The sequence below is a fragment of the Pseudopipra pipra genome, chromosome 19 (assembly GCF_036250125.1).
Source record: "Pseudopipra pipra isolate bDixPip1 chromosome 19, bDixPip1.hap1, whole genome shotgun sequence".
Taxonomy (NCBI): domain Eukaryota; kingdom Metazoa; phylum Chordata; class Aves; order Passeriformes; family Pipridae; genus Pseudopipra; species Pseudopipra pipra.
Window position 1 is genome coordinate 12,098,120 of NC_087567.1, and position 18,175 is coordinate 12,116,294.

Consider the following 18,175-nt stretch of genomic DNA (forward strand, 5'->3'; position numbering starts at 1 on the left):
ACAGAAACATACCGAAAAAATCACCGTGGTACATGTTAAATAAACATTATACCCTACGACACAAATATTATACCCTACACCTGTTTATTTTTCTATATGTATTCGTTTACAAAGCCTGCAGCAGGTAGAAAAATAAAAACAGATGTTACATGTATTTTCCGTGTTTCTATCAGGCTTTCTCGGACTCCAGCCTGGATCCCAAGCACTGGCTGAGCCACTGGAGAGCCCTTTGGTGCCGGGGATTTTCCTCCCGGATCCGCTGGACGATGCTGTTAATGGTCTGGAGCCGACCCTGCAGTTTCTCCTGCTGGTTCCTGCAGGCCTCTTCAGTGCAGCTCGGGGCCCTGTACTTCCCTTCCTTCAGTGCCTGCAGATGCTTCTGGTGTGCCTGCTGGGCCACAAGCTCCAACAGGTTCTGAGAAAAGCAACAGGGGAAAGGGCTGTGAGAGCAGGAAAGATGCACACAGGGCATCGGTGTGACTTGTGTCAGCTGCTGTGACCACTGTATGTGACAAGGGAAGGACAGTGCTGTGAATTCCCCATCACAACAGCCAAACACCACCTCCATCCGAGTGTTGTAGGGGTACAGACATCAGAGAATTCCATAAATCAGAGAAATTCCCACACATACAAGCCAACCCTTGCCAGGACAGGGTTTCAAGACCTCGAGCTGGCTCTGAGTACCCAGCTGGCACACACAGAGGGTGGCTGTTACCAGGTATTTTCATGATACAAATGAGGTCCTTCAGGCTGATGTTTCCAGGTGGATGCAGCCTCACCCCAAGTACAACTGCAGCATCAACTGAGGGCCACTGTAAGCCCCCAGAACGTGCCCGGTGAACATGTGGCTAAAATTGGTCACTGAGCACACCCTGTTCAGGATGGTGCTGGACAGAGCTGGCAGCAGCAGGAAGCAGCAGGCTCTGTTTGGCTCACCCAGCGTTTCTCATTCTGGAGACATTCCATGTCCAAGTCGAGGCCGTCGGCCTTGGCCTGGAGTCTGGACAATTCCCGCTTCTTCTCCGAGAAGGTGGCCCTGAGGGACTCTTGGGCGTTCTCCAGCTCCAGGATGGCTTGGTTGCAGTTAAAAATATTCTAGTAAATAGAAAAGAAGGAAATGGCAGACTCCAGTTCTTTACTTCAGCTGCATTCCCGACCACCCTCCCAGAACTCGTTTGTTGGGGTTTTTTTAATGAATGTCCAAAGCCCTCCCCTGTGCCCCTGTGCACGGGCACCCCTGTGCTCACTGCTGCTCATCACAAGGCCAACACCAGCTGCGTGAGCTCCTGCAGCCCTGCTTGCCTCGCTCACCTCCTGGGCTTCCCTGATCTTCCTCCTCAGCTCCTGTTTCCTCTGCTGGAAGTCGTTCTTGGTGCTGTGTTTCTTACCCAGCTTGCTCTGAGCCTCTCCCCGCACCGCTATCATCTCTCTGCGAGAAACAGACGCCTCCATGTCCCGAACCACCTTCTCCTGCTGCTTCAGCAGCTGCCCATAGCGGACCTGCCGTTTGCCAAGACACAAACCAGGCTCAAAACACGGAATGTTTACCGATGGCACCGAGGGAGGTCGGCTGGGTGGCACATCCCACCAACACAAACCAGATACATGTGACACATGAGTGCCTGCAAGCCAAATTTGGTCCAAATCCAAACCTGGTTTGCCATGTGTGGATCTGGAAGGCAGAGGGCTGAACTGTCAACTTGTCCACAGTAATATTCCAGATGTTGCTCTGGATCTCATTAGCAAGAGCAGAAGCAGAAAAGCAGAAGCATCCTGAGAATGAAGGGCAAGAGCTGCTCTGCCAGGAGAGGGAACACCTTCCTAACCAGTGATTAAGGTGATGCAATTTTTAGTAATCAACATTTCTTTGCTTACAAATAGGGGTCACGGAATCAGGTGGCAGATTACTGCAATTTAAATAGATTCCTTGGGAGTATCCAGACTCTGCTGAGCCTGGCACAGGGAACTCACAGGGAATGCAGGATGTGCTCAGTTCAGTCGAGCTGCAGGGGGTTAAGAGTCCCACCCTGGGCACTGGAGATGCCACTTCTCCAGCCTGTTTCTCATCTCCTGCCTCATGTTTCAGCCACTCCAGTACATTGTGTGGCTTCCCCTCCTCAGCCCTCTTTACAAGTGCCTTACTTGCATCCTACGAATCTCTGCTTTCATGCCTTGGATTTCACCTTGTTCTGACCCAGAACCTGTGGCTTCTTTCATCTCTTTTGCCAGCTGGATCTTCTTCTCCCACAGCAGGATCTGATGCCTTCAGAGAAGAAAGGAAAGGGAAAGCCTTTGTAACCCACAGGGATCTCTGTACCAGCAGCAGCACGTGCCCAAGATAATTCTGAACACAGAGCTGGCAGAATCCAAGGATTTGCACCTGGGACGTGGAAAAGGGCAACACAGAGCAGGGTGAAACCAGACAGCAAGCTTCCCAACTCAGAAAATGGAGTGGTGACTGTAAAAACAAGTGTGCCCAGACTGGCAGGGACTGCTGGACCCCAATGAACAGCCCAGTGCAGCACACTCACTCCGAGTTACTGGCAGAGTCTTCCTATACAGATCTTAGTAACATCCCACACATGATGGAATTGTTAAAGCCACCATCCTCCCAGCTTGTTCCAGAGACATCCAAAGCACCTTTCAGTTTCTGTGTTTCAAACATTCATTAAAGTCCTTTCCCCTTCTTCAGGAAGGACAGAAGCACATTTGCTCATGCTGGGTCAGTTTGGTGCCTGGAGGAGAACAGGAACATGGACACAGACACACGAGATTGTGGCACTCTCTGGTACCTACTCTGCTTCCATTATGCTGTTCAGGAGCCTTTCCTTCTCCTCAGTCAGTTGACTGTACTTCTCCTGCATCTCCAAGGATTCTTTTTCTGCTGCCTAGATTTGGGAAGCACAAAACAATACAGTGTTGTCAGGTTGAGAAGGTTTTCCAGGATCACTACCTGCCTCCAATCTGCACAGAAGGTTGAGGTGTCAGGCCTTGGTACCTTGAGGGAGTGCACAAACTCGTTCTCTGTGATCATGTTGGCATGTTGCAGCTCCTCAAAGCTGCTGTTGTTCTTCCTGATCAACACATTCAACTTTACCAAGTCATTTGACATGTCCTTCATGTGCCGTTCAATGTCCTTCTGTTCTTTTGTTTCCTGCTGAATTTCATCTGTGGGTGAACAGAAAAAAATCTTAGAATTCCCCTGAGCATTGGGTTGAACACAGACAAGGTGTGACAAACTGCTCTCAGAGCTGGCAATGCCTCAGGCAGAGTTACCCATGTCCCACATGTCCAGCCAAAACGTTTTTCCACAAGCCCAAAAACCAAATAAGGTTTTGAAGGAGACCCCCGTGGAAAAGAGTTGGTTTTGGCCAAGGAAAGTGCTGTCATTGCTGGGGACAATAACCTACCCACTGCTTGCAACCTTTATTTAAGAAGTGTGCCAGGTGACACTGTCACTCAGGGTCTGACTGTGTCAGGACAGCAGGATCAATCCTTACAGGAATAATGATGTGCAAACAGCACAAGTGCCAGGCTCAGCCCCAGTGCAGTGCCAGGGTTGTTGGCATTCCTGCTCACACATATCCAGAGGCAGGTCCAGCTTTTCCCATCTGTAATCCTCCACTCCCTTTTTTCCTCCCCTCCCGGGTGAGCATTTTCAGGAGCTCAGGGAATGCCGTACTTTCCATGCGCACTTTCCTCTGCTGCATGATGGTGATCTGCTTCTTCAGTGCATCCAGGGAGGAGATCTGCTCCTCCCGCTCCCGGGTCAACCTGAACAGCTCCTTCTGCTCATTGAGCCAGTACTTCTGCAGTGTCATCACCTCAGAATTGCATTCTTCTATCTCCTTGGTCAGCTTGTTGATCTCAATTTCCAGTGGTCCCAGTTCTTGCCCCTGTATGAGGGCAAAGTTTGGGATAAGTCAGGCAGAAGCTGCTGGAGCTGCTTGGACATTCCAAAGCCTGCAGATAGGACTCATTTCCACATCAGTGTCCCTAAAGGTCTTACAGTGCCAGGGACAGATCCGGGAATCAGCTGAATGGGGCCAACCATCAAACAACTGAAATGTCTCTGCCTGCTCCACACTCCCCTTGTCAGTGTTTGCAGATTTTCTAACAAGATCCTGTTTACTCCCAGAGTATTGATGGCATTTGACATTTTCATCAGTTGCAAACAACTCCCTGCAGGAATCTGTGCCAGGCACACCCTCATTTTACAATTCCCTTCATGTGCATCACGAACTGTCTGACAAACATAAAGACCTGCATTAACTAGTGCAGCTTTTAAATGACAGTGCTGATGCCTGGAAGTTTGAACTACCCAACACTTACACAGTTACATTTATCGGGGACATCTGTGGTCACCACGAAGAATAAAATCAAAATTGGGACTGAAACACAAAAGTACCTACCCCCTGCTGAGCAAGAAGCATCTCCAGCTTCTTGTTGTACAGGCAGATGATCCCTCCCTTCTTATCAGCCAGGAGCCTGCACTTTGCAATCTCACTTTCCTGGCAGCTGATCAGGTCACTGATATTTTTTATTTCCTTGTCCACCTCACAGAGTGTTTTTTGGAGGACTGTCAGCCTGCAGCTGGTATTAGTTGCATTCAGGATAATCTGGCCCACATCATTTTCAACCTTGTAAAAATGCAGCTCCTGGGAATATCAAGAGAGAAAACACATCACTGTCACCAACAGCCACTCGTTGAGTTGTAGTACCACTTATCCCAGCACAGGAATCAGGGGATTGAGATTCTAATCCCAGGTCTGTACTACGAGCTGTAACCTACTTACCCTCTGTGTACCTTTGTTTCTCCATCAGTTGACAGGTAATACAATATTTACCTCTGCCATACAGCTGTTGAAAAGCATTAAAGAGCCTAAAAATCCCAAAAACCTTCAAGTGACCTCACCCATCCCTCCTGCAATTACTCCCTGTTCTAGTGTCTCTAGTTACCTGGCTAACAGCAGCAGGACATCACTGTACTGTACCTTCTCCAGCACACCTGGCACACACATCCCTCACCTGACAACAGCCCCCCAGCTCAGTGTGAGAAATGCTGGGCTGAGTCTTCTAGTTTTTCTACCTGTACCAGCTATACACTCTCAGAGAGAGCAACTTATGCCCTAAAGAGCTGTGGGTCAGGTTGGACTGTTCCTTGGAATCAAGAGCTGCCTGCATCCCATTCTGTGAGGGAGTATAGAGGTAAAAGTTAGTTAATGTGGAGTATAGAAGTACCACATATCCATTGTCTTTCTCCAGTACATAAGAACTGCTAATCATTTCTAGTAAATACTCCCAGGATTCATCATTCTGCTCCACTTTCTAAGTAAAGAACTCTATGTTTTGTCAGGCCTTTTTGGCCAAGCTCTCTCACATACACCAGCATCCTGCAATCACATCACAGGGAGAACCAGACTGCAGGCAAACTCAGCAGCCCTTCAGCTGCAGACCTGGAACCAGAAGGAAGTCACTGACAAAGCCCTGGAGAAGCACTGCTCTGGTGGTTGCCTTGCCCTGCCCTCCCCAGGGGAGGGGGTGCCATACCAGGTCGGTTTTCCTCGTCCGCAGTTTCGCAGCCATCTGTGAGAAGTGCTTTGCAGCTTGGCTGGATATCATCTGGTCCTGAAGCTTTGCCATGATTTCATTCTCCATCTGCTCTTTGACAGAAGTTCTCTTCTGTATATCCTTCCTGATGGACACCAACTCATCCAGGTGAGCAGCTTGGTCCTAAAAGGTTGGAAGACAGAGACAGGATCACTACAACTGCTTGAGGCAGGGTATTAAATTCAAATATTCCAAAAGACACATCTTCCATGGACTCTCCTCACCATCTTGGTCCTGATGAGGGCCTGCTCTGTCTCATGGAGAATACGAGTGTAGGTGCCCATTTCAACCTTCAGGGCCTCCTGCTGCAGCAGGCATTGGGCAATCAGCTTCTCTGTCACGTTGGCATCGTTCTGAGAGCGGTTCAGGATGGTGACAAGCAACTCATTCTTCTCCTCCTCCTTCCTGATGGACTTCCCACAGCCGTGGATGTCCCCTTCCAGGGACCTGAGGTCACGTCTGTAGTTGCTAGAGGGGCAAATAGGATGGAAAATCATCACAGGGATTGGTGCTGAACAGCCACCTACAGATTCCTCTTTTCAACCATGTTATTGCACCAACTGCCCAAGAAGGAAGATCTCTGTAAGGGCTCAGCTGCTGGGACAGTGCAGAGGCAGCAGGAGATGGATGGAGACACTAGGATTTAAAAGGAAACGTATGTAGGAAAATGGATTCCTTCTTTCAGTACTGTCCCACCTCCTATTCCTACCAGGATGTCACCATATAAAAGCAGGTTGCTTGTTCTCAGATCAGTCAAGCTTCACGGCTCCAGAGCAAATAAACACTTCCTTTGGCAATAACAGGGAGGTTTTCCTGAAGATTTCTAAGGGCCTCACAAAACCCTGATAGTGAGAGAGAAATCCTTCCTCACATCTAACTCTTTGGAGCGAGAGGTGTTGTAAAGGTGAGGGAACTCTTTTAAAGGAATAAAATACGAATAGAAAAATTCTGAACAGCTTTAAGAACCCCCTACATTCTGAGAGCTGTGTTTTGGGTAAAGAAAACAGGAACAAAGAACTGTGCCTCTTGTCCTTTAATTTTATAATGTGGTTTAAAGCAGGAAGCTTGTTCTGCCTGACACTCCCTGCCCACACAGTGCTGACCCTGACAGGAGACACACTGCCCCTTCTGGAATCCCTCCTGCCCAAATTATCCAAGCTCTCCCCAGGGCCTGGTTTCAGACCATACCTCAGCAGCTCCTGAGTGGCAACATAGGCCTCATCCCTTTGCTTCATTCCAGCCAAACTGCTGTTCCAGTGGTTTATCAACCTCTTTTTCTCCATGTTAATAGCCTGGACCTCCAGACCAGCCTGAGGAACAGACAGCATGAATATACACTGTGTTGAAAAACCAAATTCATGTTACAATGCAATTTATTTTTTTTTCTGTTCATAATATGCTGAGCAGGAACAGCTTCAGCTACTGTGGCTGGTTCATTGTCACAGCAGATCAGAGAGCACAGGTCTGCAAGAAAAAACTGCTGAGAAGGGGAGGAGGAAATGATTTACAGGCAATTCTTAAGAACAAAGGAAAAGAAAAAAAGTCTTCATTCCTCCAAACAGGAACAAAACAAGCAACTCTGGCCCACATTGTACACAACACGTGAGGGCAGGCCAGAGGGGTCAGTCCTGCCAGAGGGAAATATTAACCAGAAAGGAAAAGCCCCCTCCTACCTCACTGACTGCCTGCCGGGTCACTTTTGTGTCCTCTGCCTGGGCCACAAGCTGAGCTTCAAACAGAGCAATTTGTTCCTGGAGCTCGTAGGCTCTCCTTGTTAACTGGTCTAGGAGGAGGTCCTAGGGAGTCAGAGCCAAAATGTTCAGGGTGAGTGATGTACTCTCAGTCTTAACCAACTGCATCCTACAAGAACAAAATCAGCTAGAAAAGGAATTAAATTGGCAACTGGATTAGATTTGATTCCTACTGAAACTTTCCCATTCATACACAAATGACTCAGGACTGCAGCAGGAACAACTTGTAAGAGAATGAAACTTTTGCTGATTGTTTATTATTCCAGTTGCAGCAGTAAATTGATAATGCAGCTCTGAAGCAGCATTCCCTCCTGTCAGCATGGATTACACTGTGCCACTTCTCCAGATGCTGCAAATCTTAATAATGTATATTTGAAAATCCTTTGTTAAAAACCTCCTAAACCCATTGTACTTTAGCAGTTTGCATGGAATTCTGCATTGGTAATACCCAGTCTGCATCCTGGAAGGCAGCAGAGGGAGCTCCAGCACCGACCAGCTCTGCTCATTCCCAAAGTTCACTTTCCACTGTGAAATTTGCTGTGACTCACAATAATTCTCAAGACCTGAATACATGGTATTTCTTCACTAAATATCTTCCTGCCCCCACACCCCTTTTGCTTGACTGAAGAGTGATATACTGTCCTAAGGCTTGCCCAACCCTCTGGGCAGTAAGTGCTGCTATCTGGGGGGAGGCAGGGGTTCTCCTTTTTAGAAAAGCCTCTGTTTTTTGGGGGTTTTTTATTATTTGGGAAAAACATCCCCATGCATCTTGCATGACTCCATCACTCCAGCCTTCCTTCTGACAAGGCAGCACATCCTCCAAGACTCACCACTAACTGTCACCTGTATTTATTTTTTTCAAAGACAGTTTTACTTGGTACCTGTTTTTTCTTTTCCACCTCAGCCTGGAACTTCTCTGCCTCAGCCTTCTTTGTCGACTGTTTCATCAGTAAAATCTTGTGATGCATGTCCTGGTCCATGTTCTGCATGTAGAAAAGCTGCAAGGCCAGGTTTTCAACCTGGGTCTGCATTGCAGAAACTGGGGAGGGGGAAAGAGGGAAAATAGTTAGAGAAGTTTGTCTGCAGGATACGCCTTAAACAGAAATAAAAGGGAAAGAAATACAGAAGCTCCCAAAGCAAAACCTCTCACACACCAGCTACATCAGCCCTCCCCAACATAAGAATTTACATCAGCTTTGGAGCAAAGCTCCACAAGCAAAGCTAAAAATCCTGGTAAGCAATTCCTTGATGCCCAGCACACAGAATTTCAGGAGCACCCGTGAAACTTTTTGGTGAGTGCATTATTCCTGATCAATTTTACTGTATTTTTCAATCCAGCACTTGCCTAAAATCCAAATTAATTTCTCCACACAGCCCCAGAACTAGGAAACATTGCCAGCACTGCCTCAGCCACCTTTCTCGCGTTCATCATCTGTGTTGTGGCACATGTTCTTGTAAGCATCCCTGAGGGCCCCCAGTTCCTCCTCCAGCTGCTGCCTCGCCGTGGCTGCCCGGGAATGGCGCTCGTGGCTCTTCTGCAGCTCCTCCTGCAGCTGCACCAGCTGCTGCTGGGCTCCATAGAGGACCACCCCGAGCTCTTCTCTCTGCACTTTGCTGTCCTTCGTTGCTGTCCTCTGCAGACACAAGAGGTGAGGAGCTGTCCCACGGCAGCTGGGACGGGAGGGGCTGTGGGAGGGCAAAGGAGAGGCCGGGTACCAGCTCATGGAGGTCGATGTTCACTTGCTCCATCTGCTTAGTGATGTAATTCTTCAGGGCAGCCTGGAATCTTCTCATCAGAGGCTGTAAAGAAGGATGGCATTCAGAAATTTTAACATACTTGTGTAAATAAATTATGAGGAAGCCTCGCTGGTACTCCCCCATTAAATAAAACATCTTATTTCTGCCATAGACACTTGTGTTCTTATTTTAGCTACACTTACTGTAGCAAGTGGAAGGAGTTACATAGTGGGTATTTGTTCATGTCAAAAAGTGACTAGTGAGATTATTTGAAACATGTCAGAAGCTCCATCTGAGAACCCACCCACTCACTCTTGCTGCAAGGACTTTTCTTTCAGGGGCACTGAAGAGCACCAGGTTTGCCCAGTACCTTGCTCACTCCTGAACCTGCAGCTCTGGGGTTGGTATGGAGGGAGTGACACAGTCAGGAGTCAATACTTTGGCAGAAGTGATTTGCAAACGTGCAGTTCAGCAAACAGCTGAGCCACTGCTTACAGCTCACCTCCACAGTTCAGACAGGCAAAATCACCAAGGCTGCAAAGAACAATGACAAGATTCGAGGGCTTCTCACGTGTTCTGGATCCAAGACAACCAGTTCTGTTTCTCCTGCTGTTTCCTCATTACTTCTGCTTATTTCATGGTCCTTGGATCCATGCTGCTGGGATTCCTTTTCCCATCTTCGGTCTCCATGCTCACCAGGGAGTGAAATGGGGTCTCCCATGTTCCCTGGACCCCACCCCCCCAAAAAAAAAGAAATAGATAAGGAAATAGGATTAGATTTCATTGTATTGTGCCTCCAGTTGGATTAACAATGACCAGGAAGGGAGAAATGCTTGAGAGCTGCTCTCAAGTGCTGCTGTGTTGATACCTGGCTCTGTGCCGGTGTCCGGCTCCGCTGCCGATGCTCCCGAGGGAAGGGAAGAGGCTCCTCTGCCTGGTACTGCCTGCTCCATGTCACCCTGTTCAGGAGGACAACTGTCACTTTCTACATTGTCCTACAAAGTCTCAGGAGATTTTTCCTGAAACATAAAATTCATCACCTGAAACAGCTTTTCCATCTACCTCTATTTACCCCTAAAAATGTGCTTATTTTTGTCACCATGAGACACGAGAGATGCAGACAAAGGATCAACAGGAGGGCCAGGCTCTGAAACCAGCACAGAGACACTGGCAAAGCTGTGTCACCCTGATTTAAAAAACACCTCACACATACACAGCACAGCAACAGAACCCCTCTGGTTCTGTCAGAGCTGTTGTACACACTGTACTTGACCCATGGGCTTCCCTCTGTTCCAATTCTGGTTGTTTTTGTGTTTGCAGCAATAAAACTGCACCAGGAGAATGTGCAGCTGCAAACACTGCTCAGGCATTCTGGGAATCACAGAATCATGGAATGGTTTGGGTTGAAAGGGACCTTAAAGCTCATCTCATCCCACCCCCTGCCACGGGCAGGGACACCTTCCACTAGCCCAGGTTGCTCCAAGCCCTGTCCAACCTGGCCTTGGACACTTCCAGGGATAGGGCAGCCACATTAATAATAAGATTATTTATATAATTATGGTGTCCCACTTGTGTCCCACGAGCAGCTCTGTAATCCCACAGACCTCTCTCCAGGGGGAAATGACTCTTGCTCCTCCAGAAGAACAGACTCTCCCTCTCCATTGTCATTCCCATTCTCTGCTTCCATGGCCTGGCTCACAGCACAGGTGGAAAGCAGAACAGCAGATTATCATTTACATTTCATGTTAATGCTACGGTATTTTTTGCCACAGGGCACAGAAGTTTAATTTAGAAGTTTAATCTCATTTGCAAAAACAGTCACCCAGCAAGCACTGAGATAGTAAAGATCCTGACAGAAATCCTCCACACCTCTTACAGCTTCACATGTTTCTAGTTCACATCTATTTAAAAACAAACAAAAAAAGCCCCTAGGGATTTATTAAAGAAATCCTTCCAGCTTGCACTACGTGTAGCAAAATTATTCTCTTTTTTCTTTCCTTCTCTTTTCCTTTTTAGAGAGACACTGTTTTATCCCACTTCATCACTTGCCAAATTCAAGTGTTGGGCAGTTCCAACGGAAGAGGAAAACTTGCCACCAACAAACCTCCAAAAGGAACCTGAGCATGTGCGTCCATGAAATGTGGATAAATCCATTTTTACAGTGTCTGCAGCAGAAACGTGCAAAGAAGTGAGTGAAAAACACATACTTCGAATGCTGCTGACACGAGACCGTAACTAAATTTACTTTTTAGTGGCTTTTTTGGAACACATTCCTCCGTAAGGAACGCTGGGAATGTTCCAAAGCGATTCAGCTCCACAGCGAGATGTGAGGGGGCTCTGGTTTCATCCCGCTCAGTCCCCGCGGCACCGGGGCCGGGCTGTGCCTGCAACCGGAGAGAGACGGTGAGCACCGGAGCGGGGACCGCCGGCCGCGGGGGCACGGCAGGGACCGGCAGGGACCGGGCGGGGCGGGGCTGCAGTGGCGGGGACGGGCGGCACCGGAACGGGAGGTACCAGGACGGGAGGTACCGGGACGGGCGGCACCGGAACGGGAGGTACCAGGACGGGAGGTACCGGGACGGGCGGCACCGGAACGGGAGGTACCAGAACGGGAGGTACCGGGACGGGAGGTACCGGGACGGGAGGTACCGGGCTCCAGGCGCGGACAGGACGGACCGGGCGGTACCGGGCCGGCGGTCCCAGCACAGGGGTCCCGGTCGCGGTGCCGGTGCCGGTCGCTATCCCTGTCCCTATCCCGGTCCCTAACCCTGTCCCTGTTCCTATCCCCGTCCCTGTTCCTATCCCCGTCCCTGTTCCTATCCCCGTCCCTGTCCCGGTCCCGGTCCCGACTCACCCGCGGCGGCTCCGCCATGTTCCCGTTACCAAGCGACGCGTCAACACCCGCTCACGTGACCGCCGGGCCGCACCACCGCGGCCCGCGGGGGGGAGGCCTGGGGGGCTCCTGGGCCGCACCATCCCCGGCGCGCGGGGGTCGGGCCGCGCTCGGTGCCCGGTGCCGCCCGCGGGTCCCGCTGCCGGTCCCGCTGCCGGTCCCGCTGCCGGGCGGTGCCGGTGCCGGTGCCGGTGTCGGTGTCGGTGTCGGTGCCGGGCAGTGCCGGCCCCGGGCGGTCCCTCCGCGCCCTCCCCGGCCGGGCAGCCCCGGGGCGGGCGGGGCGCTGGGCGGGCGCAGCCCCGCGCAGGGCCGGGAGCGGCGGCGGCTCCGAGCCCGCCCGGGCCGGGCAGCGCCGGGACTTCTCCCGGGCTCGTCTGTGCCGGTAAAGCGGGGCCGGGACGGGGGCGGTGGGAGGGGAGGGGGGCCGGGGGCCACTCAGCGCTGCCCGGGACCCCCCGGCCCAGCTCCGGGGTCCTGCCCGGCACCTGGGCGGTGCATCCCGGTGTTATCCCGCTCTTTGTCCGCCCTTCCCACGCCGCAGCCCCGCGGAGAGCGGCGGGAGCGGGCGGGATGATGCCCCAGGAGGGCTGGGACGATGCCCGAGGAAGGCTGGGATGATGCCCTGGGGACCGGGATGCTGCCCGGGAGGACGGGATGCTTCCCGTGGGGGCTGCTGGAAAGCGAAGTAGTTCTTAAACTTTATCTTCTGTTTTTTCCGAGCACATTCCTATGGTTTCCTTCCTTTTAGGGAGCTGGTCTTCTCCCAGGTGACCCCTGTACCTACCTGAGCTCTGTTACCAGCAGAGGAGGTGTTGGGGGTCCCTGGCAGTGGTTTGATGCGTGGCCTTGGGATGCTCCATGCAGGGATTGAGAGGTGCTGTATTGTTCACTGTGCTGCTGACACTCTGTAAAATAACTCTGCTGCTTCCTCTGGGAGATCTGTCTGTCTTCTTGGATCTCAGGCTGGGAGCTTGCCTTGCAGAGGTGTTTTGTTCTTAGTTGCCACTCGGAATAGGAAGAAAAATGAAAGATCTTTTAAGAGAAAACAGTAGAAATGTGAAGACCAGGACAAGTCAGGGTAAGGATCTCAGACTTGGCTGCTTCTTTTGTTGAAGGTGCTTTTTTGTAGGAGCTTGTTCATGTCCTGATAATAACTGGGGTAAAAGTCTGTAAAAGCTCTTCTGTGTTGAATTTGGAGAATATCTGTGTTTGTTCGGGCTGTGTGGGTGGTGTGAGGTTGGAGAGCCAGGATGGGGCAGAACAGGGCTGTCTGAGTCCATCAGGAAGGGAGGGAAGGGGCACAGTCCTGCCCCTGCCTGTGCCCAGGGAGGGGGGACTGCCAGAGTGTCCGAGTGACAGAGACACGTGGTCTGATTTCTGTTATATTGAGAAAGACTTTTTAGTTCATTTTTCAGTTAGTTCATCCATTCAGCTGTGAATCCAGGCTCCTGGGGTTTTTAGTTGCTGGTATTCCGGGATCAAGTCCTGTGAGTGTTATCAGGCCTTGGCTCCGGGACACTGGAAATAAAAGGCCATAAAAGTGTTACCTGTGGCACGAGCAGTGCAGATAAGGGACATGAAATGCTGGTTAATCTGGGATGGAGGGACATGTGGCACACAGAATGTCTGGGTGCTGCTGCAGGTGAGTTTGGTGCCAGGGTGGGGGGGGCAGTGAGGGTTTTGTTTGCTTTTTGTTTGCTTTCTGATGCCTGAGCAGGTGTGGCCGGGAGCAGCTGCAGGCTCCGACAGAGCATTCCCTTTTCCTTTTTATTTCCGAGTCACAAACTTGCAGGATTCAGCTCCCTTTGCTCTGTCTCAGTGAGCTGCTGCTGCTCTGGCAGGGCAGCAATGAAGGACTTTTTGGTGACCTACATAATTCTCCCCATGAGATGGGATGACTTCAGAGTGGCTCCCTACAGTAAATGTTTTTCCTTGATTTGGCTGGGTCCTCTTAACTGGCTCCAGTGAACAGCAAGGAGTTTGGAAAGCTTTTTTTCTTTTTTGTTCCCTAATGTTCATGTATTGCAATACAGCGGGAAGGTCGTCCAAGGGCTCTCATGTATCCATGGAGGAGTAGAGATCAAGTGGGTGACCAGCTGAGAGTGGCACAGAAAATCTACTGCAAGGACTGGAAGGAAGCTGCGAGTCCCAGCTCTGGGCTGCCGTACTCTGTCTCCAGTCACTCGCTCTGTAACCTCTGCTTGAGAGTTCCAAACCCAGCCTTTGCTTTTCCCAGGAGGGTAAAGAGACAGGAACTTGTGCAGTGTCTGAGCCCCCTCACTGCAGTGACTCTGCACTCCTTAAATATGTAAACTTAAATTTAAGTTATTAGGGCAAAACAGAAAAAGAGCCTGTTGCTCTCTCGTTACCAAAGACATTTCATGCTTGACTGTGGTGCTGCTGTTTGACAGCTCGTGTTTCTCTGCCGTGCCCAGACATGCTGCAAGTCTCATGTTTCACTTCCAGAGCCCTCTAGCTCGGCTTATGTTGCTTGTAAAGCTCTTAAAGTCTCGCACAGCAAATGTGCCCTGGGAGCCACGAGCCCGGTGCCTGCACGGAGGGCTCGACAGTGGGACCTGTGGCTGCAGGAGCGTTTGGACACCCCTCCAGGCTCATCTGGGAGAGGAGCCTCGGTGCTGCGTGCTCCTGGTGCTGCCGGGGCGGGAGCGCCGAGCCGGAGGGTGTCAGCCCGAGCCAGAGCCCGGCACTGCCCTCCCGTGACAGGATACAGGAATCTTGTGCAACCGGGGGCAGCAGCATTTGGTCCAGCGGCCTGTGCCAAGGTGAGGTGTGATCTGCCAAGGCAAACAGGATTCTGTTGATGGGCTGTGAGGACGGGAAGGGCATCTCTGCGGGAGGCGAGCAGCCAGTGCCCTTCTGGATGCTGCTGGCTGGAACTGGTTGGGCTCTTGGGAAGAGGCTCCCGTGGGGATTTCAGGAGTTGGCTCCCCATCACTTTTTCACTCATGTAGCTGAGAAGTGCTGGCACTGCCTGGGAGAGCAGCCAGGGCTGTGTGAACAGACTCAGAAGCTGCAGCGAAGATTTTTAGTGGCAACAGTTGATGTGTGGGAGAAGAAAATGTGTGTGTGCTTAATAAATATTGGCATTCAGCAAGAGCTTATCAGCTAACTCAGTGCTTCAGCTTCTGGAGAGCGGAGCTGGCTCTGCCATGCTGAGAAGAATCCCTTCAGATCAGCAGATAAATACAAAATTCATGTGAAAAATGAGGTTTTTTTGAATGGTGCTGATTTACTGCTGCCTGAGCTGTGGGGCAGTTCCTGCTGCCTTCCCAAGCTCACACAGGAGGCAGCAGCAGTACCTGCCTCTCCCCACGTGCCAGGTTCCACAGACTGTGTGTGCAGACATTGTCCCACACAGAAAGGGCTGAGAGTAGAGCAAACCCTGCAGGTTCAGTGTCTTTGTCATTTGCTGGTTTGTGTTGTATGAACTCCTGTCTTTTAGGAAGGAGAGGCACATTCCCAGGCTGAGTTTCAGAGACTTTTGGGGTTGTACTAGTAGGCCAGATGGCCTTCACAGATCCAGTCCATCATCTGGTCCTCGCTGGGACTGACTGTGTATCTATTTCTGCAGCTTTTGAGACCCCGGTGATGGAAATGGCCCCTTGAGGTTGCCCTGTTCTGGTGCACCATTGTCCCTGCTACTAGAATGACAAAACTAGATATTCCTTGCCACAGTTCAACTGCCTTTCAACTTCTCCTGACCTCCATTGACAGCTCTTCCTTTCTTTGGCAGTGACAGTTCCCACGTGTGAAGACTTCTAATACATTTCCCTCACTTCAGTCTTCCCTTGGCAATCTCTTTCCATGGTCCAGATCACTCTTGTCACCCTCCCTGAAACTGTCCAGTGACTTAAATCTGTTTTCTTTAATCCTGCAACCAAAGCTACACAGAATTCCCTGGCCTGCAGCAATGGTGAAAGGACTAATTGAGTTTGCTGGTGATATTTATGTATCCCAGTGGTTTTGGTTGCTGTCTGCAGCACTGCAGTGGTCTCTGGTTTCTGATATGTAGCTCTTCTGCAAGACAAGTCCAACAGACTAAATTTCTGAGCTGGCAGGACACTGTATTCCTCACCTTTTGTCCTTTTTTTTGGTTTCCCCCTCCCAGCCCACTGTGCCTGTGTGTACCTGCAGCGCCGTCCACCTGCACATCCAGGCAGTGCTGAGGCAACAGGTGTTCTGCAGGATCAAAGCAATGTTTCCCTTTAAATTCCTCCTGCTTTCCAGGGAGCAGCTTTTGATCTTTATGTGTTCCTTTGTTCTTTCTGTGCCAGGTAAAAGCTCATTAAAAGGTGCCTCTGTTGGCAGAGACGTCCTGCGGCTCCGCCTGCCTTCCTGCAGGACATCACACGGGCTCTTGTTTCAATGTGCTTCTCCATCTCCTGGCCTTGGTGGGAAAAGCTCCCTCGTGTTTCCTGAGGAAGCATCCCCTGGCCAGCAGCAGCAGCCAGCTGGTGCCATCTTCCTTCTGTGTGTGCACAGGTTTTTAGGGTTCTGATGAAATCCCTGACAGAGCTGAAGGTCTGGACAGCAGGGCTGGTTTCAGTCTCGACAGCACAGGCAGAGCTGGTCACTCTGTGCTGCCTACCAGGTGTTGTGGTGACAGGTGCCCCTGCTCAGGTGTGCTGGAGGCTCAGGTTGCTCCACATCACTGCTCCAGCCCCCCTGACACTGGGTGGAAACAGCCTGTTGCAACTCGCTGTGGGAAGGAGCTGTTGCAGCAGAATTTACTGTCTGTTCTTGCAGGGTGCAATGAGAGGAAAGGTGATTTGTTCTTTAAATGTGGTTGAGCAAATGACTTTTTCCCTGGTGTAACCCAGCCTGAAGCTGTGGGGTTTGGCAATGTGGACGAGAACAAGCACAGAGCTCCACAGTGTTTGGTTTTTGGGGCTGAGACATGAGGATGCATGTTGTGTTTGGTGCTGGAAGGAGACAGGAGTGCGCAGGACTTGCAGAGTAATCTCTCATCCTGAACACTTGCTGGTACAGAGCAGGGTTGAGGCTTCTCCATCAAGCCCCAGCAAAGACTGAAACGCAGAAAGTGCCTGTGCTGTGATTCAAGCTGACAAATGTGGTGATTGCCAGTTAAACCAAGAGTTTGTCCTTTAACGAAGGCTCTGTCAGCAGCTTGGCAGTCTCGTTTGCAGTCTTCTGTACGTACCAATCTGTCAGAACCAGGACAGCTATTTCCCTTCCCTTCAGCCCCCACTCTGCTCTTGGAGAAATGCCAGTTCTGTTTGCCCTTTGTGCCTTCTCCCCACCTCGGCTGGCTGGAGATATCATCAAAACCAGGTTAAGGAAATCGGAGCTGTTCTGTGTCTCATGGTGCTTGCTTTGGGCCCTTAAATATTTCCTGAGAAGATGCCCCTGATAGCACAGGTCAGGGCCTGCCTGTTTTATCTTTCTCTCTGGCTCTCCCTGGCCGTGCAGCCCGTGGTGTGGGACTGACCCCAAGGAACACCCGGGCTGATCTCCCCACGGGCTGCCCTGGCCCTGGAGCGTGGCCGTGTGCGGGGTGTGCTAGGTCAGACTGGCCTGTTCACAGCAAGGTGGGCCATGTAAACACAAAGGAACAAAAGCAGGTGTTTCCTCTCCTTGTGTGCTTTTGGCAGAATAGAAACTGCCCTGGCTCTGGTGCTTCCCAGCTGGGGATGGCAGCAGGAGCCTTCTCTGCACCCAAGCGTGTGGGGCTGTCTGTGGGATTGCTTTGTGTGAGACCCACCTGCTCTTCCAATACATCAAGTCTTCCTGGTCCATCTGCTAAATAGTTTATAGCTTGGGTGACCCCTGTGGGTCCACTGCAGAGCTCCTCACCAACAGCCCAGATGAGGAGCACACCTCACTTGGGCACAGGGGTAGCTCGGTGATGAGCTGGGGATCATGTTCCACAGTTGGGTAAAGCTACTGATAGGTGGAATGTTTGCCTTGAGTTGGTGTGCCACACTCTGCTTCTGGGCTCTGCCCACTCTGTTGAACAGGGGGCTCTTGCCACTTACCTCTGACAAGGCTCTATTTAACCATCACTGCTCAAAAAAACCCCCCAAAGCAAAACCAAAAAACAACCTCACAGAAAAAAATTCCCAGCCCCCAAACCCCAAACGCACATCGCAGGATTCTGTCCTTCAGCTTCTCTAAAGCGTGGAGGTGATGTTACAGACCCAGA

The 18,175-nt window shown here is 50.9% G+C and overlaps 2 protein-coding genes across 6 annotated transcripts in view; one reads left to right on the forward strand and one right to left on the reverse strand.

Annotated features, from left to right (window-relative positions):
• Positions 1 to 65: 65 nt before the first annotated feature.
• On the reverse strand, positions 66 to 13,085 carry CCDC40 (coiled-coil domain 40 molecular ruler complex subunit). Of its 3 annotated transcripts, none has more exons than XM_064676225.1 (18): positions 12,776 to 13,085; positions 9,967 to 10,057; positions 9,670 to 9,824; positions 9,078 to 9,161; positions 8,776 to 8,995; positions 8,243 to 8,400; positions 7,284 to 7,406; positions 6,799 to 6,920; positions 5,835 to 6,078; positions 5,551 to 5,733; positions 4,413 to 4,658; positions 3,683 to 3,896; positions 2,999 to 3,168; positions 2,797 to 2,888; positions 2,143 to 2,263; positions 1,312 to 1,500; positions 937 to 1,095; positions 66 to 415 (listed from the first exon to the last, which is right to left on the reverse strand). In XM_064676225.1, exons 2-18 carry the CDS (start codon positions 10,049 to 10,051, stop codon positions 170 to 172), a joined length of 2,811 nt encoding a protein of 936 aa, XP_064532295.1. In that variant the 5' UTR covers positions 10,052 to 10,057; positions 12,776 to 13,085; the 3' UTR covers positions 66 to 169. The 3 variants fall into 3 exon arrangements, with proteins under 3 accessions (XP_064532295.1, XP_064532294.1, XP_064532296.1); XM_064676224.1 differs by lacking the exon at positions 12,776 to 13,085 and adding an exon at positions 11,953 to 12,077; XM_064676226.1 differs by lacking the exons at positions 9,967 to 10,057; positions 12,776 to 13,085 and having other exon boundaries at positions 9,601 to 9,670.
• Positions 12,240 to 18,175, forward strand: part of TBC1D16 (TBC1 domain family member 16) — a 30,732-nt gene continuing 24,796 nt past the window's right edge. For all 3 annotated transcript variants that reach the window (XM_064676230.1, XM_064676232.1, XM_064676231.1), the window contains exon 1: positions 12,240 to 12,373. The gene's annotated coding sequence lies outside the window, so the exon portion shown is untranslated. The remainder of the gene's footprint in view (positions 12,374 to 18,175) is intronic.

Bases quoted from the DNA above. Each gene is read 5' to 3' on its own strand.
- CCDC40 (XM_064676224.1), bottom strand. The intron at 8,401-8,775 runs GTGGCTGAGGCA...CCCCCTCCCCAG, and splicing joins AGATGATGAACGCGAGAAAG to TTTCTGCAATGCAGACCCAG. The intron at 4,659-5,550 runs GTATGGCACCCC...TGATATTCCCAG, and splicing joins GGACGAGGAAAACCGACCTG to GAGCTGCATTTTTACAAGGT.